Below are 23931 nucleotides of genomic sequence, written 5' to 3'. Positions count from 1 at the left end.
GGGTTGTGGAGGCACACGGGGCTGACCTTGGAGGGCAGGCCAGGGGGCCTATGGGGTTATGGGGGGACATGGGCAGCCCGGGGTTGGGGGGGGCAGGCTTGGGGGGGTCCATCTGGCGATGGGGCAACGTGGGATAGGCAGGGGGGTGGGGAGGTGTGGGGCAGTGCGGGTCCGTGGGGCGGGTCCGTGGGGCGGGGCGGGGCGGGTCCGCGGGGCCGGGTGCGTTTGCTCCTCCCGGCCCGCAGGGGGCCCCGGAGCCCGCCCCGCTCGGTGTCTGTCGGTGTCCGGGGCGGGGCCGGAGCGGCAGCGGGGCCGGGATCATGCAGGTACCGGGGGGACGGAACCGACCCTGCCCCCCCCGCGCTGCTTGGGGGGGTCACAGGGCTGCGGGCTGGGCACGGCCGGGGGGTCACGGGGGGTCACGGGGCTGGGCACGGCCGGGGGGGGTCACGGGGGGGTCACAGGGCTGGGCACGGCCGGGGGGGTCACAGGGGGTCACGGGGCTGGGCACGGCCGGGGGGGGTCACGGGGGGGTCACAGGGCTGGGCACGGCCGGGGGGGGTCACGGGGGGGTCACAGGGCTGGGCACGGCCGGGGGGTCACGGGGGGGTCACAGGGCTGGGCACGGCCGGGGGTCACGGGGGGTCACAGGGCTGGGCACGGCCGGGGGGTCACGGGGGGGTCACAGGGCTGGGCACGGCCGGGGGGTCACGGGGCTGGGCACGGCCGGGGGGGGTCACGGGGGGTCACGGGGCTGGGCACGGCTGGGGGGTCACGGGGGGGTCACGGGGCTGGGCACGGCCGGGGGGGGTCACGGGGGGGTCACGGGGCTGGGCACGGCCGGGGGGTCACGGGGGGGTCACAGGGCTGGGCACGGCCGGGGGGTCACGGGGCTGGGCACGGCCGGGGGGGGTCACGGGGGGTCACGGGGCTGGGCACGGCTGGGGGGTCACGGGGGGTCACAGGGCTGGGCACGGCCGGGGGGTCACGGGGCTGGGCACGGCCGGGGGGGGTCACGGGGGGTCACGGGGCTGGGCACGGCTGGGGGGTCACGGGGGGGTCACGGGGCTGGGCACGGCCGGGGGGGGTCACGGGGGGGTCACGGGGCTGGGCACGGCCGGGGGGTCACGGGGGGGTCACAGGGCTGGGCACGGCCGGGGGGTCACGGGGGGGTCACAGGGCTGGGCACGGCCGGGGGGTCACGGGGCTGGGCACGGCCGGGGGGGGTCACGGGGGGTCACGGGGCTGGGCACGGCTGGGGGGTCACGGGGGGGTCACGGGGCTGGGCACGGCCGGGGGGGGTCACGGGGGGGTCACGGGGCTGGGCACGGCCGGGGGGTCACGGGGGGGTCACAGGGCTGGGCACGGCCGGGGGGTCACGGGGGGGTCACAGGGCTGGGCACGGCCGGGGGGTCACGGGGCTGGGCACGGCCGGGGGTCACGGGGGGGTCACAGGGCTGGGCACGGCCGGGGGGTCACGGGGGGGTCACAGGGCTGGGCACGGCCGGGGGGTCACGGGGGGGTCACAGGGCTGGGCACGGCCGGGCGCTGCTGCTGGGAGGAGGAGGCTCCGTACCCGTCCGTGCCGGTGTCGCTGACCTGGCGGGCGGGGGAGTCCATGGGCGATGCGCTCGGGGGGCGCCGGGGGGCCGTGTGCACATGGTATCACCCCGCCAGTGAGTGGGGGGCCGGGGCCGGGCCCCTCCGGCTGTTCCCCACAGTAACCGTCCTTTGCCCACCAGGCGTCCGTGGCCAAAGACTCGGTGCAGGCGGCGGCCCAGAAGTTCCTGAGCTTTGTGAACCGGGGCCCCTCCCCGTACCACGGTAAGGGCCAGGGGGGCAGAGGGGCCTGGGGGCAGGGGGCCCGGGGGGCCGGGGGGAAAGGGGTTTGCAGCCAGGGGCCGGGCCCCCTGAGCCTGCAGCTCCTGCCCTGGCCGGGCGTTCACCAGTGCACAACGAGCTGCCCTGGCGCTGCCCCACCCACCCCCCTCCCAGCTCCAGCCTCTGTCCCCGGGGGGCAGGGAGCAGAGACTCCCCAGCTGCTGGGGTGGGGTAGGGCAAGATGTTGGCCAGACTGGGGGGGCACCAGCTCACCGGGGTGTTAACCCCGGGAAATCGCTGCCCACGCCCGGCTCCTGGGCACCGGGCCTATTTCTCACACTGCCCCCGCACAGCTCCCTCCGCATGCTGGAGTCCCAGCATCCATTCTGCCCCATCCTGTCCCCCCCCATAGCTGCCCTGTCCCCCTGCCTGGAGTCCTAGCGTCTGTTCTGTCCCATGCTGCCCTCTCCCCCTGCCTGGAGTCCCAATGTCTGTTCTCCTGCCCCATGCTGCCGCCACCCCCGCCATAGCTGCCCTCTCCCCCTGCTTGGAGTCCCAATGTCTGTTCTCCTGCCCCATGCTGCCCCCCCCCCATAGCTGCCCTCTCCCCCTGCCCGGAGCCTGGGCCTGTGTCCAGGAGCTTCACTGGCAGCCAGGCAGGGCTGCAAGGAGCCAGCGTCCCCACTTGTTTATCAGAAGCCTGCGGGACGCTGCAGGGTGTGGAGTTCCCCTGCCCCCCCCCCCCCCGTGTGCGATTCGAGGGTGGGGGGGGAAGGTTCAGTGGCAGAGCAGGTTTTGAATTGGAAGCCAGGGGGGCTCCCAGTGCCAGCTGCCCAGCCCTGCTGAGTGCGTGAGGATCTGGGGGGTGGGGAGCTGCTTCCTCCTCGCTCCCTGCCCCGGAGCAAAGTCCCCTCCTGGACTGTTACCAGCACAGGCAGGGCCAGCTCCCCAGACACTTGGCGCCCGAGCCAGGCGCTATGCGGGGGGAGCTGCCCTCTTACCCACCTGCCCCATTGGGGAGCTCTCACCCAGACAGCGGGGTCCGCGAAATCCCTCTCCTCCAGACAGCGGGGCGGGGCTGCGATGCCCATGCACTGCTCTGCATGGACCCTTCTCAGACCCTCGAGCACAGCACCCTGGCGAGGCGCTGGCTGGCAGAGGAGCAGAAGCACTTTCCTGAGGTCGGTGCCCACTGGTCTCTAGCAGGCGAGGGGCTGGCATGGTCCAGGGGTGGGACTCAGTCTCTGTGCCGCCCGTTGTGACAAACTTCCCTGGGGTGCAACCTGGAACTACGGTACCGCCGAGCCCTCTGCCTCACCAGCCTGGGCTCCTTCTCCCACTGTGCTGCCGTGACCAGCTGCAGACCCCTCCAGGTCCGGCACCCGCCCAGCCGTCCACAGGCAGCCACGCCCTCAGCTGAGTGACAGGAATGCTTCTGCCCACTCAGGACCCCCCAAGAGAGCGAGCGGCCCCAGCCAGTCACCCCAGAGCTGCAGCAGCCAGCCCTGGGCAGACGCCTGGCCAGCGTGCGTTATTACCCAACACCCCTCCTGCCATGCGGAGAGGTCACGCGCCAGCAGATTTCCCTTTGCGCTGCGAACAACGCCCAGTCTTAGGTAAAACACAGAACCGAGTCAGTAACGACAGAAGGGTCCATTTGAAGTGAGTATAAGCAGTAAGTGGGCAGATCAGAGTGGGTTACGGAAGAAACCAACGCAAACCGCAAGCTCCGTGTTATAAACCGGACAGGATCTGAACCAAGCGTGGCTCCTGCTGCTGGGACAAACAGCTCAGCAGTCTTGCTTGCACAGGCTGGGCCCCCCTCCCCACGCCAGGGCCCCCCTCCCCCACGCAGTCCTTGATTTTCCAGACATCTTCCCAGGAGCTGAGTTGGGGGACGGGGCAGTGAGGCCAATGCAGGTGTTGCTTCCCCCCTTTTATGGCTTCTTCCAGCTCGCAGGGAAGGTCCTTCGCTCTGAGTCCCACAGAGCTCTCGCTGAGAGGTTTCCACGGACCTGGTTCCTGGGGTGAGCCTTGGGAGTGTGTGTTCCCCTCTGTGGGTCGTCAGCACCGCTTGGCCTTTGTTCTGTACCTGAAAGGCTGCTGGTGGGTGTGTTTAACCCCACACTGCGGTTCAGTGTCTCACACAGCTACAGTTCTAACTCCAGATACAGTGACAGCACGTCCAAGCCAAGGGGAGATTACTGGGCAACAGAGCCAGACTTTTAAAATGACACCTCCCAAGGCAGACTTCGTACCAAACACTCATCAGCCTCTCACCACGGGAAATCGGGGGGCAGGGTGTTGCTTTGGGGTACAGACAGTCTGTGTGGTTCCCCACAGTGGTTGCCGAGTGCCGGAGCCGCCTGCTGCAGGCAGGGTTCCGGGAGCTGAAGGAGGCTGAGCACTGGGACATCCAGCCTGAGCACAAGGTAGGGCAGGGGGCTGCCCGGGGCACGGGCTGGGGACATGGGGTGCTCTTTGGGGGCACAGTGCATTTGAGGTGGGAGGGGGCAGTTTGGTGGTGTGGGCCCGACTTCTCCCCTCCTCCAGGAACGGGCTGAGGGGGTCCTAACCCCGACGCCATGGGGATGGGCTCAGGCTAACGCTGACACTGCTGCCTCTCCCCTTTTCTCTCAGTACTTCGTGACCCGGAACTACTCCACCCTCATCGCCTTCGCCATCGGGGGCCGGTACCAGCCTGGCAACGGCTTCAGTCTGATCGGCGCCCACACGGACAGCCCCTGCCTCAGGGTGAGGGACCCCTTGCACCCAGGACGCCGGCTGCCTCCTCCGGACCCGTTCTGGTTCCCCTGGGGCGCGTCCAGCCCGACCTGACCCTGTTCCCCTGGGGCTCCATCCTTGCCTGCCCCATCACCCGCTCCACCTCGCCCTGCCTGGGGCGCTCCCTGGCCTCTGTCCGGATTCCTTCCCCCAGCCCCCTGGAGCGCCCCCTGCCCTGCCGGGTGCTGGACATCCGGCCCTGCCAGGCTCTGAGGCCTTGCCCAGGCTGGGATTGCTGGGGGCCGGTGTGACGATGGTGCCCGTGGGAGCCAGCTGAGGTCACTCAATCAGGGTGGGCTGCAAACAGAACAGGGCAGACAAACCCCAAACTCTGGTGAATCTTCCAATACTTAGGTTTACCAACCAGCACAGAACAGCTTCTCTAGCACCTCACTGGTTCCTCAGAATCCAAACCCCGCAGTTCCCTTCCAGTGCTCAGCCTCAGGCCTCTGGCCAGACACACACGGCAGAGGTGATGATAATTACTGACAATTTTATCTCATCATATAACAGAAAAGGTTCGTCCAACCCCCAAGAATCAGCCACATGCCCAGGTCCAATGATAACTTAGATCTTACCCCAAATACTCGCTACAGCCAGTTCTTATTAACTAAGCTAAAATTTATTAGAAAAGAAAAGAGTGTGTTTTGGTTCAAAGATCAATCTACAGACAGACTTGAATTCAGTTCGTGAGGTCCAGACACAGCAGAGATGAGCTTGTGCAGTAACTCCTCACTTAAAGTCGTCCCGGTTAACGTTGTTACATTGCTGATCAATTAGGGAACATACTCGTTTAAAGTTGTGCAATGCTCCCTTCTGTCACGGACTCACAGATTGTGCCCACTCATGGCCCCGTGCGGTCCGTGGGGGGTGCCCCTTTCAGTGCGACAGCCCTTCTCGGGGGATCCACTCTCTCTCGGGGTCAGGCCCCTCCACCTCCTGGAGCCGCACCTCTCTGAGCCTTAGCACATCTGTCTCTGCCGTGGGCCCCTCAGGGAGTCCCCTCGCTCTGGACCCTCCGGGCCTCCTCACCCCCGAAGGGGATGATGCCCTCTGTTCTCTAGACCAGAGTGACTCTCAGCGAGCGTAAAACAGGAGGGTTTACTGAGAGTTAAATGCAGCACAGGAAACTCTCAGGGCCTCAGGCCTGGCCTCCCTCAGTGCAGCACATCCCAGTTCCCCTGCAGCCAGGTGGGCTCTGCCTGCTCCCCCTCTCCAGCCCTGAGCCCCCCTGCTTCCCAACTGGGCCTCCGATATCCCCGGCCCCAAGTCCCCTCTGTCCGTTGGCATCTCTCCAGGGAAACGGGGTCCTCTGGGCCTCCTCTCCTCTCAGCCCCCCTCTGTCTGGAACCAGCTGGTCAAGTCACCAGGGTCCTCCCCCCGCATCCCATTGTCCCCCACTGGCCAGACCCGGCTGTGGGTCCTGAGCTGGGTCTCCGGGTCCCCAGGTCACTAGTTGCTGGGGTCTCCATCCTCCAGGCCATTGGCCGGGGTCCTGAGTCCCTCTCCGGTCCTGTGTCCCAACAGACTCCCTCTCCCCTCCCCTCGTTAAACCAGTCACACCCGGGGACACTGAGTCCCACCCACCTGCATGCAAACATTGGAAAACCACGAAAAAATAAAAAAATCCCCCACTTCGTCACACCTTCTAACATTGTTTGGCAGCCGCCTGCTTTGTCCACTGTTTGCAGGAGGAGCAGCCCATTGCAGCGAGCTGGTGGGGGCTGGGAACCAGGGTGGACCAGCAGCCCCCCTATCAGCTCATCCTCTCAGCTCCCCACTCCCTTAAGTTCCCTGTTCTGCAGCCACTCAGCGGGTTAGCAATTGCAGCTGTCCGTCCCCCCACTGCCATGTGCTGCTCCTGCCCTCTGCCTTGGAGCTGCTCCCAGAGCTCCTGCTTGCGGTGCAGGAGGAGAAGGGGGGGGCTAATGTCAGGGTGTCCCTCTCCCCCCTGCTCCTGGACCCCGCTCACCCTTTCTTCATACAGAGGAAGGAGGGGACACAGACAGAGAGAGACATGGAGAGCCTGGGGCAGCAGCTGCTGTCTCAACTTCCTGATTCCCTTAAAAAGACAATGCACTGAGGAGTGGGTCAGCTTCCTTAAAGAGGCAGTGTGCATCTCTCTCTCCCCCACACACAAGGTGTGTGTCTGTCTCTGTCTGCTATGCTGTCTCCCTTCCCCTCCATTCCTGGTGCCTTGTAGAGTGTGAGGCTACATTAACAGCTGTTAACTCTTGATGGCTCAGCCGAGTGCTAGTTCATCATTTAGCAGCAAGGCTCCCTGGGAAAGATCCCTCCCTCTGACTCCACCAAACTTCACAGTCACCATGGCTGTGAACAGTATTAAATTGTTTAAAACGTATCCTGTGTATGTATCTATCTAATGTATAGCTTTTTGTCTGGTGAAAAAAATTTCCCTGGAACCTCCCCCCCACATTTACGTTATTTCTTATAGGGACATTGGATTCACTTAACATCATTTCACTTAGTCGCATTTTTCAGGAACGTAACTGCACCGTGAAGCGAGGAGTTACCATAGTCACCAAAAGTCCTTTTAGAAATAGTCCAGAGGTTACAGTCCAATGTCCATGTTCAGGATGGCTCCAGTCAGTGACTGGGGATCTCAGTCTTTGTGGCTTAAGGTTTCCCCCTCTTGAAACCCAAAGCAGATCTGAGATGAAGTAGGATCATGTCCCAGGGTTCTTATACATTTCCAGCAGCCTCTTGGCCTGAGAAAACAATCGGCTTAATTCTTCTTCTCCCAACCATCCTGGCAATTAGCCCAGGGTAATTTATCCCTTAAACAGTTCAGATACAGGTCACCACAACCTTCAGAGAGAGACAGAGACAATAATACTATTTCCCTCAAGTATCTTCCTAAATGTTAATACTCCTTTTTTGATCTTTGAATTAAAGCTCTAGCGATAGACAAGCCTTGTTTGCTGCCATCCCAAGCCCTGAGCAAACACCTCCCCTTCTACCTCTACCAGTGCGGCTGCATTTCCCAGCTCTGTTCATTGACAGATCTTCCTAACCAGGCTCTAAAGCTCGGCCCTGGGGCAGGTCAGTCTGGGGGGTAATTAACTCTTTCTGGCCCTGTCACATTTCAGCGGGATATTAGATCACACTCCAACGTCACAGGCAGGAGCTCAAGGAGCCTCGCTGTCCCGCCCCCAGGGCCTGGCTTCATGTGTCCCCCCGGAACCCCGTCTTTGGTGGCCTCCCTGCTGCTGGTGCCCGGGTGACAGTGGCTGAGCCGGAGGTGCCCGTTGGTGGGCAGAGCCTGGCCCCACTGGCTGGTGACCTGCTGCCGCTCTCACAGGTGAAGCGTCGCTCCAAGAGAGGCCAGGTGGGCCTGGTGCAGGTGGGCGTGGAGACCTATGGAGGTGGGATTTGGAGCACCTGGTTCGACCGGGACCTGACTGTGGCTGGGCGGGTGATCATAAAGGTGAGTCTGGGCTGGGCTGGGAGCTGCTCCTGACCTGCTGCTCTGCGTCTGCAGGTCTCAGCTCATGGTGGGATTCGCCCCCGTCCACGGGTCCCGGATCCTCGAGTCCGTCCGCCCGTCGCACCCACACTGCCCCCCCAGAAGTCAGCAGGTTTCGACTCCCTACCCCACACGTGGAACACACACCTCCCCATCTGCAGGGGTGGGGTGAAGGTGCCGCGCTGCTGCCCTCTTCACCCCACATGGTGGGCAGCTGGGGGGGCAAGTGCAGAGGGAATGCCCCAGGCGGGCAGAGACCCTCACCCCGTGGATGGCTCACCCCAGGCCTGTCCTTCCCCTGAACAAGGGCTGACTCCTGTGGGTGGGGTCAGGGGAGGGCCCTGGGAAGGGCTCGCTGACCCGCCCTCTCTGCTTTGTTTCAGGAGCTGGCTGCGGGGCGGCTGGAGCAGCGGCTGGTGTGGGTGGAGCGGCCTGTCCTGCGCATCCCCCACCTGGCCATCCACCTGCAGCGCAGCGTTAACGAGAGCTTTGGGCCCAACACGGAGCAGCACCTGTGAGCCCTGAGCGGGAGTGCTCCGTGGGGCGGGCACCCCCACCCCACGCCAGAGCATGGGCTCTAATGTTCCCCACGCTATCCCCAGGGGCCTGGCCTAGCTGGGGGCCGAGAGGGCTCCCGCGGGCTGGCAGAGCGTCATGCTCTTGCTCTGTGTGGCCAGGCCCTCCCCAGACGGCTCACAGCCCAGTGTCCCCAGGGTCTGGGGGGCTGCCTGCGAGGCACAGGGTACCGTGGGGGGCACAGGGATGGCAGGCCTGGGGCAGGGCTCCCCCCTCAGTCACTCCCAGGGGTATCGACCCCACTTTCTCTGCCAGTCAGCTGGTGAGCCCCCGGGGAGCAGGATGAGGACGCCCCCGGGGAGGGGCTTGCTCTGGCGATTGCCCCGGGATGCGGGAGCAGCCGAGCAGGTTGGAAATGCCCAGGTGACTGACCGAGCCCTTTCCCCCGCAGGGTGCCCATCCTGGCCACCACCATCCAGGAGGAGCTGGAGAAGGGAGCGCCCAAGGCTGGGGCTCCCTGCGCTGCTGATGTCCAGGTGAGGCAGGAGGGCTCCTGAGGGAGTCAGAGCCCAGATCCCCATCGAGTGGGTTTGGGCACCGAGTGTCCCCTGCTGGGCATGCCGGGGGAAACCCAGCCAGGAGCTGCAGTGTTCTTGGCAGAGCAGGGGGGGCTGGGACCTGTGGGGAGCGGGAGGGGGCTCGTGGCCCATGCAGGGCGTTCACCTCCCCTGGCGGGCTCTGCTCTCTCCCCAGATGGAGCGGCACACCCCCGCCCTGCTGTCCCTGCTCTGCTCCCAGCTGGACGTGAAGCCGGAGCAGATTGTGGAGCTGGAGCTGTGTCTGGCAGATACGCAGCCAGCGGTGAGTACCTGGGACCCAGGCTGACTGGCACAGGCCTAGGGCAAAATCTGCTGTGAGGGATCCTGCCCTGCCCTGCCCTGCCCTGCCGGTGATGAGCTGCCTGGGTTGGGAGGAGACGGGCCATCCTTCATGTTGTCACAGATCCACAAGATCGGGGCTATGCCCCCAGCTATGGGTCAGTCCCTTGGTGTGATGTGCCAGGACCCCTGGGATCCCACTCTTCCCCCACCTCCTAGACTGGGCCTGTGGGCACCAGCCTCCTGCTGCACCCTGGGCAAGTCCAGCTGAGACCCATCCTGGGAGGGAGCAGTGTGCTGCTCAGGAGGAGGGTGCCTCCCCCCCACACCCCTCCCAGTCCTTTGTTTTGGAGCTGGAGGATTTGCTCAGCCTGGGTGCCCAGGGGTGGGGAAGTCCTGGTGTCTGGCTGGCGACCACGTTGCTCTGGGTCAGTCTCAGCCAGTTCCCTAGCGACTCCTCAGGCCGCCCAGACAGGGCTGGTCTCACAGAAAATGCTGCAGTGTGTCCATGTAGACAGCTCCTAGTCCCCTGTCTCCACCCGTCCGTCTGGCCGTGCACCCCATGGCTCCGGGCCAAGTTAGGGGGTGAGACAGCCTGGTTCCCACCACAAGCCTTCCCAAAGGCAGTGAGGTCGGCATCTACACCCTCCCGCCCCCCTTAAACTGGGCAGCAGTTTGGTATCTAGGCTCCCTTCAGAACTGGCAGCCTGGGGCCTTTCCCCACTGACCCCTTGGTGAGGCCTCTTGCCCCTCGGCTTCTCCAGTTCCTGCTTGGCTCGGTCCCCAACCTCGTATTTCTGCTGCTTCGGCTGCAGCTCCCAGCTCCAGTGACCCTGCTTCCGATCTGGCGGTGGGGACCAGGGACCAGCCCTGCTGCTGCCTCTGTCGCGCTCGGACCCGCTTGGCACCCTGCTTGGGCCTGGGACCTGCTTCTTGGACCACTCCTCCTCCTCCAGCCCACACGTAACCACCCTCCAGGCCCAGGGCTGCGAGTCCTGCTCTGGGCGGTGGCTTCGCGCCATTTTCTCACTGTTTCCTGTCACTCCCCTCGTCCTGCTGCTGCACGTCTCTTACTGTGAAATGCTGCTGCTGCGTTTAGCATCCCACCGCGAACCCCACCTGTCACGGAGCTGCAGGATCGGGGCTTACAGGCCCTTGGGGGAACCTCCTCCGTGTGTCCCTCCCAAGGGGTCTCGCTCTTCCTTCAGGGTCAGCCCCGTGGCCTCACCACCCCCTGCCCCAGGCCATGCGCTCTGCCCAGCGCGTCTGGCTGAGACAGACCCCTGGGCGCAGCGCGTCTGCTCCTCGAGGATTGGTGCACCTCAGCCAGGGCTGTCCCTCAGGCGGGGGATTAGTCATCTGGCACAGCGCAGGAAGCCCTTAGGGAGGTCAAAGCTCGGTCCATGCTGGTCGCCCAGAGCCCAGCCCAGCTGTGGGGAGCCCCAGGCTCAGTCTGTCTCCCTCCAAAGTCAGTTCCCAGGTGGGGGAGCCCCCAGCCAGGGGCCAGCCCTTATCCCCCCTCGCAGGCCTTTGTTCTCAAGCTGGGCTCTTTCCTTAAGGACTCCCCCCACCCCCGTCTCTGAGTCTGCCCGGAGAGCAAACGTAATCCCTGTTCCCCGCTGGGTCGCCATGGCCACGTATGGGGAAACTGAGGCACACTGGCCTGCTACAAACACTACAGTAAATTCCCACATGGATACATCTGTGTGGCCAGGGTTGCGAGCAGGCTGCCTGCTCTGGTGCTGATGGCGACGGGGGGTCCCTGCCCTTGGCTCCACCGTCCCCCACTGCCCTTTCCCCACCAGCTCCCTCCTGGGGCCTGCAGGGGCCAACATGCCTGCTGTGCACTTCCCCTGGGAGCAGCCTCTGCTGCGGGCCCCCCAGCCTCCAGGGTCTGGTGTCTGCGCCCTCAGGCTGAGCGTCTGCAGCCCCTGACTTCTGGGAGTGAGCGCTCGGGAGTCTGGCATGGCTGGACGACCCGCAGCTCATCCACACGTGCCCTGAGATCCCATCCCAGCTGAGCCAGCCCCCAGCTTGTGCCCTCCTCCTCGGAGGCTGCCCCCCACTCCCTGCAGCAGAGCCCCAGAGCAATCCCCAAGCAGGGCTGGGATCAGGCCTCAGGCAGTGCAGCTGGGGCAGAAGCTGGCTCCCCAGGGCACCGGTACCCCTCAGCCCCACTCCCAGGGGGCAGTGCTTGCCCAGGGCACGATGGGGCAGCGCCCGAGCACCTGGCTCTGTGCGTACGTACAGGGGCGCAGCCCAGGGGGGACTGGGCCCAGAGCCCTGCTGGGACGGGACTGCCTGGCTCCACTAGCCTCCCCAGCCCAGGTGACGGGTCCCGTTTGCTCGTCTCATTTCAGACATTAGGCGGCGCCTTTGATGAGTTCATCTTCTCCCCCCGCCTGGACAATCTGCACAGCTGCTACTGCGCCCTGCAGGTGAGTGGGGGGGCTACACTGGGCCGGCCGTGTCCCACCCCACCCCCTGCTCTGCGCTCCTCTCTGGGGGGGTGGGGCCCAATGGGGACTCCCCTTCTGGCAGGAGAGCAGTGGGACTGGGCACGTGGAGGGGCTGTTTGCCCGGCGCTCACTCGGCGGGTGCTGTGGCTCTGGGGGCTCTGCCCCAAGGAATGCCCCCGCTCAGCCCCATGTTCTGTCCCCTGCAGGCCCTGATCCACTCCTGCGAGGCTCCCAGCTCCCTCTCCCAGGAGCCCAACGTCCGCCTGATCGCGCTGTACGACAACGAGGAGGTGAGCGGAGCGGGGGCGGTGACGTGCCCCAGCTAGAACTGAGCTGCGGGGTGGGGAGATTGTGGGGGAGGAGGGGAACCTGCGCCCTTCCCCGTCCTGAAGCGCTTCACAGCACAGCGCCCCCCAACGGGGCGGAGACTGGGAGGGGCAGATCCAGCTTCTCTCCCCCCACCCCCACCCCCCATGTCCAGAGATTCCCAGTGCAGCCACCTCTGGTGCCTTTCTCTGCACCTGCAGGGGAATAGCCCAGGCACCACTCACCCCATGTTGGGTGTCCCGGACTCCCAGGATCAGGGCCAGGGCCCTAGCATGGGGACAGGCCCCCAAGGGGTCTCACTCCTCCAGGGGAAGCCACGTGGCTTCACTGCCTCCTGGGGCTGGACCCCTGGGCCTGCTGCTCCCCTGTTCCCCCCTGCCCCATGAGCTCTGGGCAGCAAGTCCCCTGAGACAGACCCTGAGGGAGACTTGTACCATCTTGGGGGGCAGCATCCCCTCCACCAGCGTCTGCAGGGACACGCAGCCAGCGCGGGCTGACAGGCGGGTGATTAGTCACCTGGACGCAGCACAGGGTGCCTTTAGCTCAGCCCAGAGAACTAAAGGTTAAAGCATCGTCCGTTCTGGTCAGCCGGAGCCCAGTTCCTCTGTAGTGAACCCCCTTGTTCAGGCTCAGTCTGTCTCTGTCTGGCCTCCTTCGGCAGAGTCCAGGTGAGCCCCGACTCCTGCCAGCAGCCAGCTCTGATCCCTTACCGTACACCTCCCCCGTCCTCTGTCCTCCAGTGGGAGGATGTTGCCTGGGCGAGGTGGGGAAATCCACCCCCTCTCAGGTGCTGGTTGTGGGTGTCGGTGTCCTGTGATGGGCTTTGCCGTTGTCTTCTGGGATTCCCCATTGATCTGGGATCAGGCACCGCTCCAGTGTTTTTTAATGACCTATCCCTGCTCAGACAGCCGGGCGACATTCACATCAACGTCTCTTAGCCTCCCTGAGAGCAAACCCTCCCCCCCCCCCCACACCCTACTCCTGGGGGAATTCTGCACCAAAATAAAAATTCTGCATACAATATTTTAAAATTCTGCATATTTTATTTGTCAACATAACACAATGTAATCACGCCAGTTTCAATTATTTTTGGTCATTTATTTCAAAATACCTGTCAGCAAGTCTATCTGCAACAATACAGACAACAAAAAAGATTCAGGAAATGTTTTTTGACAAACAGATTCCTTCCTTGGCGTGTTAATACAGGACTCTGAGCAATAATTCATTTAAACTACAGTACAGAACCATATTTCCCACACCCCTCGGAAGCAGAGCAAAGGCTTGGGGGAGTCAGGGGTAACGCAGGAGCTGAGGGAGAGGGAAGTAAATTGCTGGGAAGGATCCTCAGTGTGAACTTGGAGAGTTGTTGAGTATGGGTGTGAAAAGTGTGGGACAGGTTTTTTTGTGGGACGGGGAGAGATCGTTAGGGAGCTTCCCCATGCGGACCTTGGCTAACCCCTAGCCTTGCCCATTGTGTCAGGCACATGTCCCCCTGTCCCCATGTGGTCCTGCACCCCTTCCCCTGCCCCCATGTGTCTCTGTGCCCCCACTCAGCCACTCCCATCCCTAGGTATCCCTGTACCCCCTCCCCTGTCCCCATGAGTCTCTGTGCTCCCCAGCCACTCCCCTGTCGCTATGTAGCTCTGCACCCCCTCCCTCATCACCATGTAGCCCTGCATCTCCCTCTCCCCGTAGCGCTGTGCCTCCACTCCCATTCAGCCCCTGCCCCAGTCTGTTCTCCCCCACTAGCCCTTATGAGCCCCTATATGACCATCCCCCCCAGCACGCCTCGCTGTCTGTCTTCCCCAAAGCCCCTGACCTGGCCCACGGCGAAGAAGGCGGGCTCTTTCTCGTTCCTTGCTGGCCTGGAGCTGCTGCTCTGTTCTTGTGCCACAGCACCCTCTGGTGGGCAAAAAGCAGAACTGCAGTAACATTTTGGCAGAAGCTTTTTTCTGCACAAAAAAATAAAAAATATGCATGGCTCAGTAATTATGCATGCACGCACGCATAAAGTTCTGTCCATAGGCATGTCCCTGCCTTGCCGAGTCACAAGGTGTATCTGCTTCTCTCAATGGGTCAGTTGTGTAGCTGATGGTCCTTAATGGGCCATCAAGCAGGCCAGGCAGAGCTAACCCCAACTTGTCTGGGGTGTCACCCAGCAGCACAGCATACATTTGAAATACAGACAGTACAGAGCCGATATTCATAACTTCAGCTACAAAATGACACATGCACACAGACAGCATAATCATAACCAGCAACCCATAACCTGACCCCCTTTATACAAGATTTGGTGCCACTACAGGACCTTGGTTGCAACAATGATCTATGTGGTCCCAGTTCATGCAAATAACATCACGGGGGGAGCCCAGGGCTGGGCTAGCAGGGGGCTGTGGGTCAGGATTGAGGGGCACCAGCGCAGCTATGGGCGCTGCACTAGCCGGGGGCTGCAACCTCTTTCCAAGGCAGAGCAGGAGGTGGGGGATCTGGAGCAGGGATCTGGCTCCTGCTGGGACGTGGGGCCAGGAACGGGGCGTCGTTCCCATTTGGTCCTGGGGCAGGCCGCAAATGGGCTGCCCTGGGGGTGGGGTGGGAGCCCCCCTGCTGCCAGCTGCGCTGACCTGGCCCTCCCTGCAGGTGGGGTCAGAAAGCGCGCAGGGCGCTGAGTCTCTGCTGACGGAGCTGGTGCTGCGCCGCATCTCGGCCACGCCCCAGAACCTGACAGCCTTCGAGGAGGCCCTGGCCAAGTCCTACCTGATCAGCGCCGACATGGCCCACGCCGCACACCCCAACTACCTGTGAGTGACCAGGGGGCAGCACGTGAAGCCCGCGGGGTGGGTGGGGGGAGCAGTTTGACCTCTAGGCTCGGGGCTGGCTGGGGAGCAGATGGGGCCTGCAGACGAACCAGGAGTAACATTCAGCTTCTCTTGCAGGGACAAGCATGAGGAGAATCACCGGCCAGCCTTCCACAAGGTGAGTGCAGCCTGCTCCCTGTGGCTGGGACTGGGGGCTCCTTTGGGGCGGGGGCTGGGGGGAGCTCTCCCTGCACCCACTGGCAAGAGCCAGGCTCTTGGGATCCAGGGCCCTTCCCCAGTGTTCGCCTGGCTCCGGACAGCTGCCTGCGGGCCCTGATCCCAGGCTCCTCTGAGACCCCATCGGCCTGTGCTGAGCCTCAAGCCAGCCCCCGCGGGGTTCCCAGTTGCGTGGCCCAGCCGGCGCTCCGTTGGGGGAGGGGCTGCGGAGCATAGGAGCTCCGGGGGGGTGGGGAAGGACCTCATCCCCGCCAGTCACAGGACATCAGTGCCGCACCCCAGATCAGGGAGGCCGAGGACAGGGAGCTTTGCCAGGAGCTGAGGCAGATCCTGCTGCCAGGGGTCGCTGCCCTCCCAACTGGGGGTCAGTGCCAGGCTGAGTCTGGGTGTTTGCACAGGGCCCCGTGATCAAGGTGAACAGTAACCAGCGCTATGCCTCCACGGCCATCACCGAGGCGGTGATCCGGGAGATCGCGGGCCGCGTCGACGTCCCCCTGCAGGTAAGTGCCCTGCCCTGCTCTCGTGGGCTGTGGCCATGGATGGGTCACGCCCCTGGTAGAATGGCCTCCCTGCCTGGGAAACCTCCATGTCAGGGAACCACAGGGTCTGGTCTGTGCCCAGCCTCCCAGGAGTGCCCCATGAGGGTCCCAGGGCCCCCTCCCCCCACTTCCACAGGGACTGCCTGTGGCTTCCACGACTCCCGTGCTGGGTCTTCAGGCACCGGTGACACCTGTTCTCTGCGTGGCCAGACACCTGCAGGAAGCTTTGTTCTCCCCTTTGGGGCGCAGTGCTCCCAGCCAGTGTCTGCAGTGACACCTGGCAGCCCTGGGGGTGCAGTGCTCCCAGCTGGCATCTGCAGTGAGGCCAGGCAGCCCTGGGGGTGTAGTGCTCCCAGCCGGTATCTGCAGTGTTGCCTGGCAGCCCTGGGGGTGCAGTGCTCCCAGTCAGTGTCGCCAGTGACACCTGGCAGCCCTGGGGGTGCAGTGCTCCCAGCTGGTGTCTGCAGTGAGGCCGGGCATCCCTGGTGGCGTAGTGCTCCCAGCTGGTGTACGCAGTGAGGTCAGGTATCCCTGGGGGCGCAGTGCTGCCAGCCAGTGTCTGCAGTGAGGCCGGGCAGCTCTGGGGGTGCAGTGCTCCCAGCCGGTGTCTGCAGTGAGGCCGGGCAGCCCTGGGGTACAGTGCTCCCAGCCAGTGTCTGCAGTGAGGCCGGGCAGCCCTAGGGGTGCAGTGCTCCCAGCCGGTGTACGCAGTGAGGTCAGGCAGCCCTGGGGGCGCAGTGCTCCCAGTCAGTGTACGCAGTGAGGCCGGGCAGCTCTGGGGGTGCAGTGCTCCCAGCCAGTGTCTGCAGTGAGGCCGGGCAGCCCTAGGGGTGCAGTGCTCCCAGCCGGTGTACGCAGTGAGGTCAGGCAGCCCTGGGGGCGCAGTGCTCCCAGTCAGTGTACGCAGTGAGGCCTGGCAGCCTTGGCGGTGCAGTGCTCCCAGCTGCTGTCTGCAGTGATGCCAGGCAGCCCTGGCGGTGCAGTGCTCCCAGTCAGTGTACGCAGTGAGGCCGGGCTCCCTGGGGCTGCAGTGCTCCCAGTCAGTGTACGCAGTGAGGCCAGGCAGCCCTGGGGGTGCAGTGCTCCCAGCCGGTGTCTGCAGTGAGGCCAGGCAGCCTTGGCGGTGCAGTGCTCCCAGCCGGTGTCTGCAGTGAGGCCAGGCAGCCCTGGGGGTGCAGTGCTCCCAGCCGGTGTCTGCAGTGAGGCCAGGCAGCCCTGGGGGTGCAGTGCTCCCAGCCGATGTCTGCAATGAGGCCAGGCAGCCCTGGGATAACAGGTGACCATAGTTGGGGCACCTGGCAGCAGTTGGGTTGGCGTGGGAGGGGCAGGCCTGGGATCACAGCCGTGAAGGGCCCTCGAGATGTCGTCACATCCCACTCCCTGCTCTGGGACTGCACCAAGGGAGCCTGGAGCATTGGGGCAGGGCTTTGTCCAGCCTGTTCTGACAACGGGATTCCCCAGCCCCCCTGGGAGCCTGCTCTGGAACATGTCTCCCCTGAGCACTCGAAAGCTTTTCCCAGTCGCTAACCTCCGTCCCCCTGGCTGCAGGTTAAGCCCATTGCTGCTTGTCCTGCCTTCACTGGACACGGAGAACAACTGATCCCCGCCCTCTTTAGAACAGCCCCCAACGTACTGGAAGCCAGTTCGCAGGCCCCCCCAGCTTCCTTTCTCCACACTGGGCATGTCCAGGCTCTTGAGTCAGCTGCTTGTAAACCTTGGATCGGGTTTGTTGCTGTGCACTGGACTCTCCCCAGCTTGTCCCCATCTTCCGTAACGTGCGACTCGCAGAGCTGGGGAGAGCACTGCCTCTGCGGCCTCACCATGCCAAGCCGAGCGGAACCGTCACCTCCAGGGTCTTACATACGACGCTCCTGTTCTTGAGATCTTTCAACCACATCAGTTCATGATGCACTGTAACCCCCGGATCCTGTCCAGCGGTGCTACCACGGAGCCACTTAGTCCCCAGTTTGTATCTGTGCAACTGAGTTTTCCTCCCCAACTGTAGTACTTTGCACTTGTCTCTATCGATTTCGTCTTCCTGATTTCAGACAAGTTCTCAGCTGTCAAGATCGCTTTGGATTCTGAGCCTGCCTCCAAAGTGCTTGTGACCTCTCCCAGCTTGGGGTCGTCTGCACATTTCATAAGCAGCCTCTTCACTCCATTATCCACCTCATGACTGAAAATATTGAATAGTGCCAGACCCAGGACTGACCCCTAGATACACACTCCCAGTTTGACAATGAACCCTGGATAACTAACTTCAGCCAGTGGTGCACCCACCGGACAGGAAACTCATCTAGACCCCATGCCCTAGTTCGTTTAGGAGAATGTCACGTGGGACTGTGCCAAAAGCTGTACTGCCATCCAGATAGATTATGTCCTCTGCTTCCCCGAGCCACCAGGCCAGTGACCCTGTCAGAGGAGGAAGGGAGGTGGTTTGCCAGGATTTGTTCTTGACAAACCCATGCTGGCTGCTCCTTCTAACCCCATTAGCTGCCAGGTGCTGACAAACCGATTGTTTCATACTTTGGTCCAGGATCTCCCCAGGTCTGGAAGTGAGATTGAAGGGTCTGTAACCCCCCAGGTTCTCTTCCTCCCCCTGTTTATGTCTGCCCTTCTCCAGCCCTCCAGGAGCTTTCAAAGATGGTCGCTACCGGTTCCCAGATTGCTTCAGCCAACTCCTTAAGTAGCCGCGGCTGAATGGCACAGCCCCTGCCAACCTGAATACGTCCGACCCCTCCAAATCGTCACTAACCTGCTCGTTCCTTCCCCCGTGTTGCTCACAGTAACTGTGCGGAGTGTCTGGTCACCGTGAACCTTTCTGGTGAAGCCTGAAGCAAAATAGACATGAAACACCTCAGCTTCCTGAGCACCATTTATCGGCTCCTTCCCCGCTCAGCACAGGACCTGCCGGGCCCTTCGTCTTTCTCTTGTGCCTCCTCTCGCTGCCTGGCGTGCCCCCTGCTCCGTGAGCTCAGCCTGTCTGGCCCAGGCGTGGGCTGTTCCATGCTCCTTAGTCCTTCGTTTGGTTCCACTTTCTGCAGGATTCCTTCCTGATGTCCTGGTGATGGAGCCCCGTGCCCGGCTCCCCGGGGCTGGCCTCCCCTGCCGCTCTGGCCTCTCTTCCGTGCCTTCTGCTTTGTTCTCCAGCTTGGCCTGCAGAGAGGCGTGCGGGGCTGTAACTTGCCGTAGGCGTCAATGTTCAGAGGTGCTGGTTCCAGCCCAGGCACCCCCAGGGCTGTCCCCCGAGGGCCTGGCCTGATCTCCGTGTCCCCAGGAGCCCAGCAGGTCTTTCCCCCCATGGGAGGGCGCTGCCAAGGGGATAGGCCCAGAACTGGAATATGCTGGAAGGCACCTGGGTGACCCCCTGTCCGGCACAGGCCGGAGAACAGCCCCACGGTCGTTCCTACAGCAAGCTCCAGAACATTCCCACACTCGTCCACAGGGGGTGCTGGTGCGCACCCCTTGCGGCCCCCCAGCGGGACGGCAGGGCTTGGGGACCCCCCTCGCCCCGGGTGTCTGTGCCACTGGCTGCCGAGCTGAGACCCCCAGGGCTGAACGCAGTGCGAGGGAGAGGACACCCCAGCCCAGGCCAAGGGCCAGCAGGGAGGGAAGAGATGGGTCCAGGCGCCCCCATTCCCCAGGGGCAGGTTCACCCTGCACTGCCCCTTCCATGCCATCCCCTCCCTCCATGCTCGCCATTGGCCCAGGGTTTCCATGGCAACCAGGAGGGGTCTGAGTGCCCCCCCCCGGCCGAGTCACTTGGGGGGCAGGCCAGGGAAGCCCCCCGATGAATGGGGCCTGCCGCTGGCAGCTCACCGGCTCCAGCATGGCAGGTCTGCAGTGAGCCCCGAGGGAGCCAGTCGTTATCCGGGCTCGTTAGCGGAATGCCAAGGCCGTCATTAGCTGGGAGCCCAGCCTGTCTGGGGCTGCTCCCTGTGACCAAGTGGGGGATTCGTGACACTCCCCAAGGCGCTGATGGGAGTTGGGGGAATGGTCCTGACTCCTGCCCCCCACCCCCCTCCTTGCCCTTCTGCCCGTCCCAGGAGTTCATGGTGCGGAACGACGTGCCCTGCGGCACCACCATCGGGCCCATCCTGGCCTCCCGCCTGGGGCTGCGGGTCCTGGACATCGGCTGCCCACAGCTGGCCATGCACTCGATCCGCGAGATGTGCTGCACCTCCAGCGTGCTGCAGAGCATCACCCTCTTCCAGGTGAGAGCGCGCCCCCGCACCCCACCCCCTGCAGCTCCCGCACCCCACCTGCTGCAGCCCATCCCCCTGCACCCTGCCTCCTGCACTCCTCTGTCCCGTCGCCCCACACCCTGTCCCCCTGCACCCCTACAGCTCCAGCGTCCTGCAGAGCATCACCTTCTTCCAGGTGAGAGCACGCCCCCGCACCCCACCCCCTGCAGCTCCCGCACCCCACCTGCTGCAGTCCATCCCCCCGCATCCCTCTACCCCATCCCCCCACACCCTGTCCCCTCACCCCTGTCCTCCTGCACCCTGTACCCCCACAACCCTACAGCTCCAGCGTCCTGCAGAGCATCACCTTCTTCCAGGTGAGAGCACGCCCCCGCACCCCACCCCCTGCAGCTCCCGCACCCCACCTGCTGCAGTCCATCCCCCCGCATCCCTCTACCCCATCCCCCCACACCCTGTCCCCTCACCCCTGTCCTCCTGCACCCTGTACCCCCACAACCCTACAGCTCCAGCGTCCTGCAGAGCATCACCTTCTTCCAGGTGAGAGCGCGCCCCCGCACCCCACCCCCTGCAGCTCCCGCACCCCACCTGCTGCAGCCCATCCCCCTGCACCCTGCCTCCTGCACTCCTCTGCCCCGTCGCCCCACACCCTGTCCCCCTGCACCCCTACAGCTCCAGCGTGCTGCAGAGCATCACCCTCTTCCAGGTGAGAGCGCGCCCCCGCACCCCACCCCCTGCAGCTCCCGCACCCCACCTGCTGCAGCCCATCCCCCTGCACCCTGCCTCCTGCACTCCTCTGCCCCGTCGCCCCACACCCTGTCCCCCTGCACCCCTACAGCTCCAGCGTGCTGCAGAGCATCACCCTCTTCCAGGTGAGAGCGCGCCCCCGCACCCCACCCCCTGCAGCTCCCACATCCCAACTGCTGCAGCCCATCCCCCTGCACCCTGCCTCCTGCACTCCTCTGCCCCGTCGCCCCACACCCTGTCCCCCTGCACCCCTACAGCTCCAGCGTGCTGCAGAGCATCACCCTCTTCCAGGTGAGAGCGCGCCCCCGCACCCCACCCCCTGCAGCTCCCGCACCCCACCTGCTGCAGCCCATCCCCCTGCACCCTGCCTCCTGCACTCCTCTGCCCCGTCGCCCCACACCCTGTCCCCCTGCACCCCTACAGCTCCAGCGTGCTGCAGAGCATCACCCTCTTCCAGGTGAGAGCGCGCCCCCGCACCCCACCCCCTGCAGCTCCCGCATCCCAACTGCTGCAGCCCATCCCCCTGCACCCTGCCTCCTGCACTCCTCTACCCCATCGCCCCCTACCCTGTCCCCCTGCACCGCTACTGCTCCAGCGTGCTGCAGAGCATCACCCTCTTCCAGGTGAGAGCATGCCCCCGCACCCGACCCCCTGCAGCTCCCGCACCCCACCTGCTGCAGTCCATCCCCCTGCACCCTGCCTCCTGCACTCCTCTACCCCATTGCCCCACACCCTGTCCCCCTGCACCGCTACAGCTCCAGCGTGCTGCAAAGCATCACCCTCTTCCAGGTGAGAGTGCGCCCCCGCACCCCACCCCCTGCAGCTCCCGCACCCCACCTGCTGCAGCCCATCCCCCTGCACCCTGCCTCCTGCACTCCTCTACGCTGTCGCCCCACACCCTGTCCCCCTGCACCGCTACAGCTCCAGCGTGCTGCAGAGCATCACCCTCTTCCAGGTGAGAACGTGCCCCCGCACCTCACCCCCTGCAGCTCCCACACCCCACCTGCTGCAGTCCATCCCCCTGCATCCCTCTACCCCATCCCCCCACACCCTGTCTCCTCACCCCTGTCCTCCTGCACCCTGTCCCCCCACAACCTTACAGCTACAGCAACTGCAGAGCATCACCCTCTTCCAGGTGAGAGCGTGCCCCCGCACCCCACCCCCCTGCACCCCACCCCCTGCAGCTCCCGCACCCCACCCCCTGCAGCCCATCTCTCCGCACCCTGCAGCCTCTCCCCCATCCCCCTGCACCCTGTCCCCCGTACAGCTCCAGGGATTGCAGAGCATCGCCCTCTTCCAGGTGAGACAATGCCCCATCCTGCACCCCTACACCTCTGGGGACAGCAGAAGCCAGGGTCCCCTGCACTGAGCCCCCCAAGCACGCCCCCCCGCATCCCTTCAATCTCAGGGTGCTTCAGGGTAAGTGCTGGGGTCTCCTGCAGCCCTCCCCCCCCGGTCCCCACCTTACACACATGCTGATGCTCTGTGGACAATCCAGCCGGGTCTTGCTGCCCTTGCTCTGCATGACCCCCCCCCCCTCCAGCCCCTCCCTGGCCACTCTCATCCCTGAATGGTTACCATAGCAACCTGCCATGGCCTTGAGTCAGTGATTGGTTACTATGGCAACATCATCCAGCACTAAGTGACTAGCTGGTTGCCATGGTAATGCTTGTATAACTGAACCGGGAGCAGCTGTTCCCCTTTCCACCCCCCCGCGCACCCCCCCCCCCGGCTCCCTGGCCCCAGCCCTGATCTCCGCCTCTCTCCTTCCAGGCCTTCTTCAGGCTCTTCCCGGAGGTGAGCCGCGGCCTGCTGGTGGACTGAGCAGCAGGGGGGCTGCCGGGCCCTTCCCAAGCCGCCCGCGGGTCGATTAAAGTGCATTCACCATTCACAGAGTGTGGCTGTGGCCGGGGCAGGGGGGCAGTAGGGATGTCACAAGAGCTCCCGTGGGGCTGCGAGCTTCCCCCAGGAGTGCCGGGTGGGATAACACATCCAGCCACGAGATCCAGACACCCTGAGCGGCCGGCCTCTCCACTCTGCCTAGGGTGGGAAGCACCCCTCCCCACTTGCAGAGGGGGGGACCCCCCCAACATGTGTTTTGCCCCACACAGCCCATGCCTGGCTGTTCAGTAGCACCTGGTCCCACCTGGGGGGAACAGCTGTTAATGGGGACCCTCCCCAGCCCCCAGGAAGGGGCAGTAGGGGAAGGAGAAGAGCCCCCTCCAGCCCAGCCTCCAGAGGGGAGGGTCTGGGGGAATGAGACTGAACCCTCTGTGCAGAGAAGGGACCTCCAGGGGGAGGAGGAGGGGGAGATCAGCCTGGCCTGGCTGTTGCTCTCTGGGCTGGTTTCACCCATGGGTCCTGGCAATTTGGGGAATGGGAGGGGGGAAGCCCCTCTGGATTGTGCCAGCTCCTGGAGCTTTTGAGCTTTCGCTGGCCCACAGCTGAGCCAGGAGAGGGATGTTTGTTTCTAACTGCCCCAGAAGCTGGTCCTGCTCTAGGGGCAGAACGAGTGAGGGCCCCTCTCGGGCAGTGCCCCATGGCTGAGCTGGCAGGACGGGGTGACCCTCAGCTTTTGCTATGCGTTCTGCTCCCAGAGTGACCATCCCCCTCCCACGCGGAGCGGAGAAGCCCCTGGCTGAGCCCCCTTGGGCCGCACGCTGGGTCGATGTTCCAGCAGCCAGGACTTGGCAAAGGGCTGAACGTTTCCCCTTTAGAGACGCAGCCTCGTCCCCCTGGGGCTGGAGGTTCCCACTTCGTGATCAGGCAGGGATGGGGTGAGCCACAGCTTCTCCCCTCTGCCTGCTCTGGCTTCGCTCAGCTCCGGCTGCTGGGCGGTGAGCTCTGGACCCCACAGCACACGGGCTGGGCCTTGGCTGGCGGGCCTGGCATGCAGGCTGTGGGGCAGGGAGAGGAGGCCAGGAGGGTGGCTGACCCTTCTGGCCTCTTGTCTGCAGGTGTGATCCCTGGAGCATGGCTTGCTGTGAAGCCACCTCCGCCGGCTGCCTGCCCTGCCCTGCCCCAGCCCAGCGCTGCGCTTGTGAAGGAGCTGGGGGGCTGCAGTTCAGTGCTACGGTACCGGCCCCGCGGGCTCCACAGGGATCTGGCCAAGACTGTGACGCTCTGTCCTGATGAAATC

The 23931-nt window shown here is 64.1% G+C and overlaps 1 protein-coding gene and 1 long non-coding RNA gene across 2 annotated transcripts; one reads left to right on the top strand and one right to left on the bottom strand.

The window, feature by feature from the left end:
- Positions 1–264: 264 nt before the first annotated feature.
- DNPEP (aspartyl aminopeptidase) lies at positions 265–22683 on the top strand. The gene is made up of 15 exons (XM_050969674.1): positions 265–326; positions 1743–1824; positions 4165–4253; positions 4462–4575; positions 7928–8053; positions 8476–8606; positions 9060–9144; positions 9362–9469; positions 11847–11924; positions 12152–12235; positions 14910–15070; positions 15206–15245; positions 15703–15804; positions 19890–20057; positions 22566–22683. The coding sequence occupies exons 1-15, from the start codon at positions 321–323 to the stop codon at positions 22614–22616; spliced, it is 1425 nt and encodes a 474-aa protein (XP_050825631.1). The 5' UTR covers positions 265–320; the 3' UTR covers positions 22617–22683.
- On the bottom strand, positions 21212–21927 carry LOC127030029 (uncharacterized). Its single transcript, XR_007768266.1, has 3 exons — positions 21796–21927; positions 21464–21629; positions 21212–21297 (listed from the first exon to the last, which is right to left on the bottom strand). It is a non-coding gene; the product is annotated as an uncharacterized LOC127030029 (long non-coding RNA).
- Positions 22684–23931: the final 1248 nt, after the last annotated feature.

This window comes from Gopherus flavomarginatus, chromosome 10 (assembly GCF_025201925.1).
Source record: "Gopherus flavomarginatus isolate rGopFla2 chromosome 10, rGopFla2.mat.asm, whole genome shotgun sequence".
In the NCBI taxonomy this organism is placed as follows: domain Eukaryota; kingdom Metazoa; phylum Chordata; order Testudines; family Testudinidae; genus Gopherus; species Gopherus flavomarginatus.
Note: the sequence above shows the minus strand (reverse complement) of the source record. Positions and strands in the feature narration are given on the sequence as shown.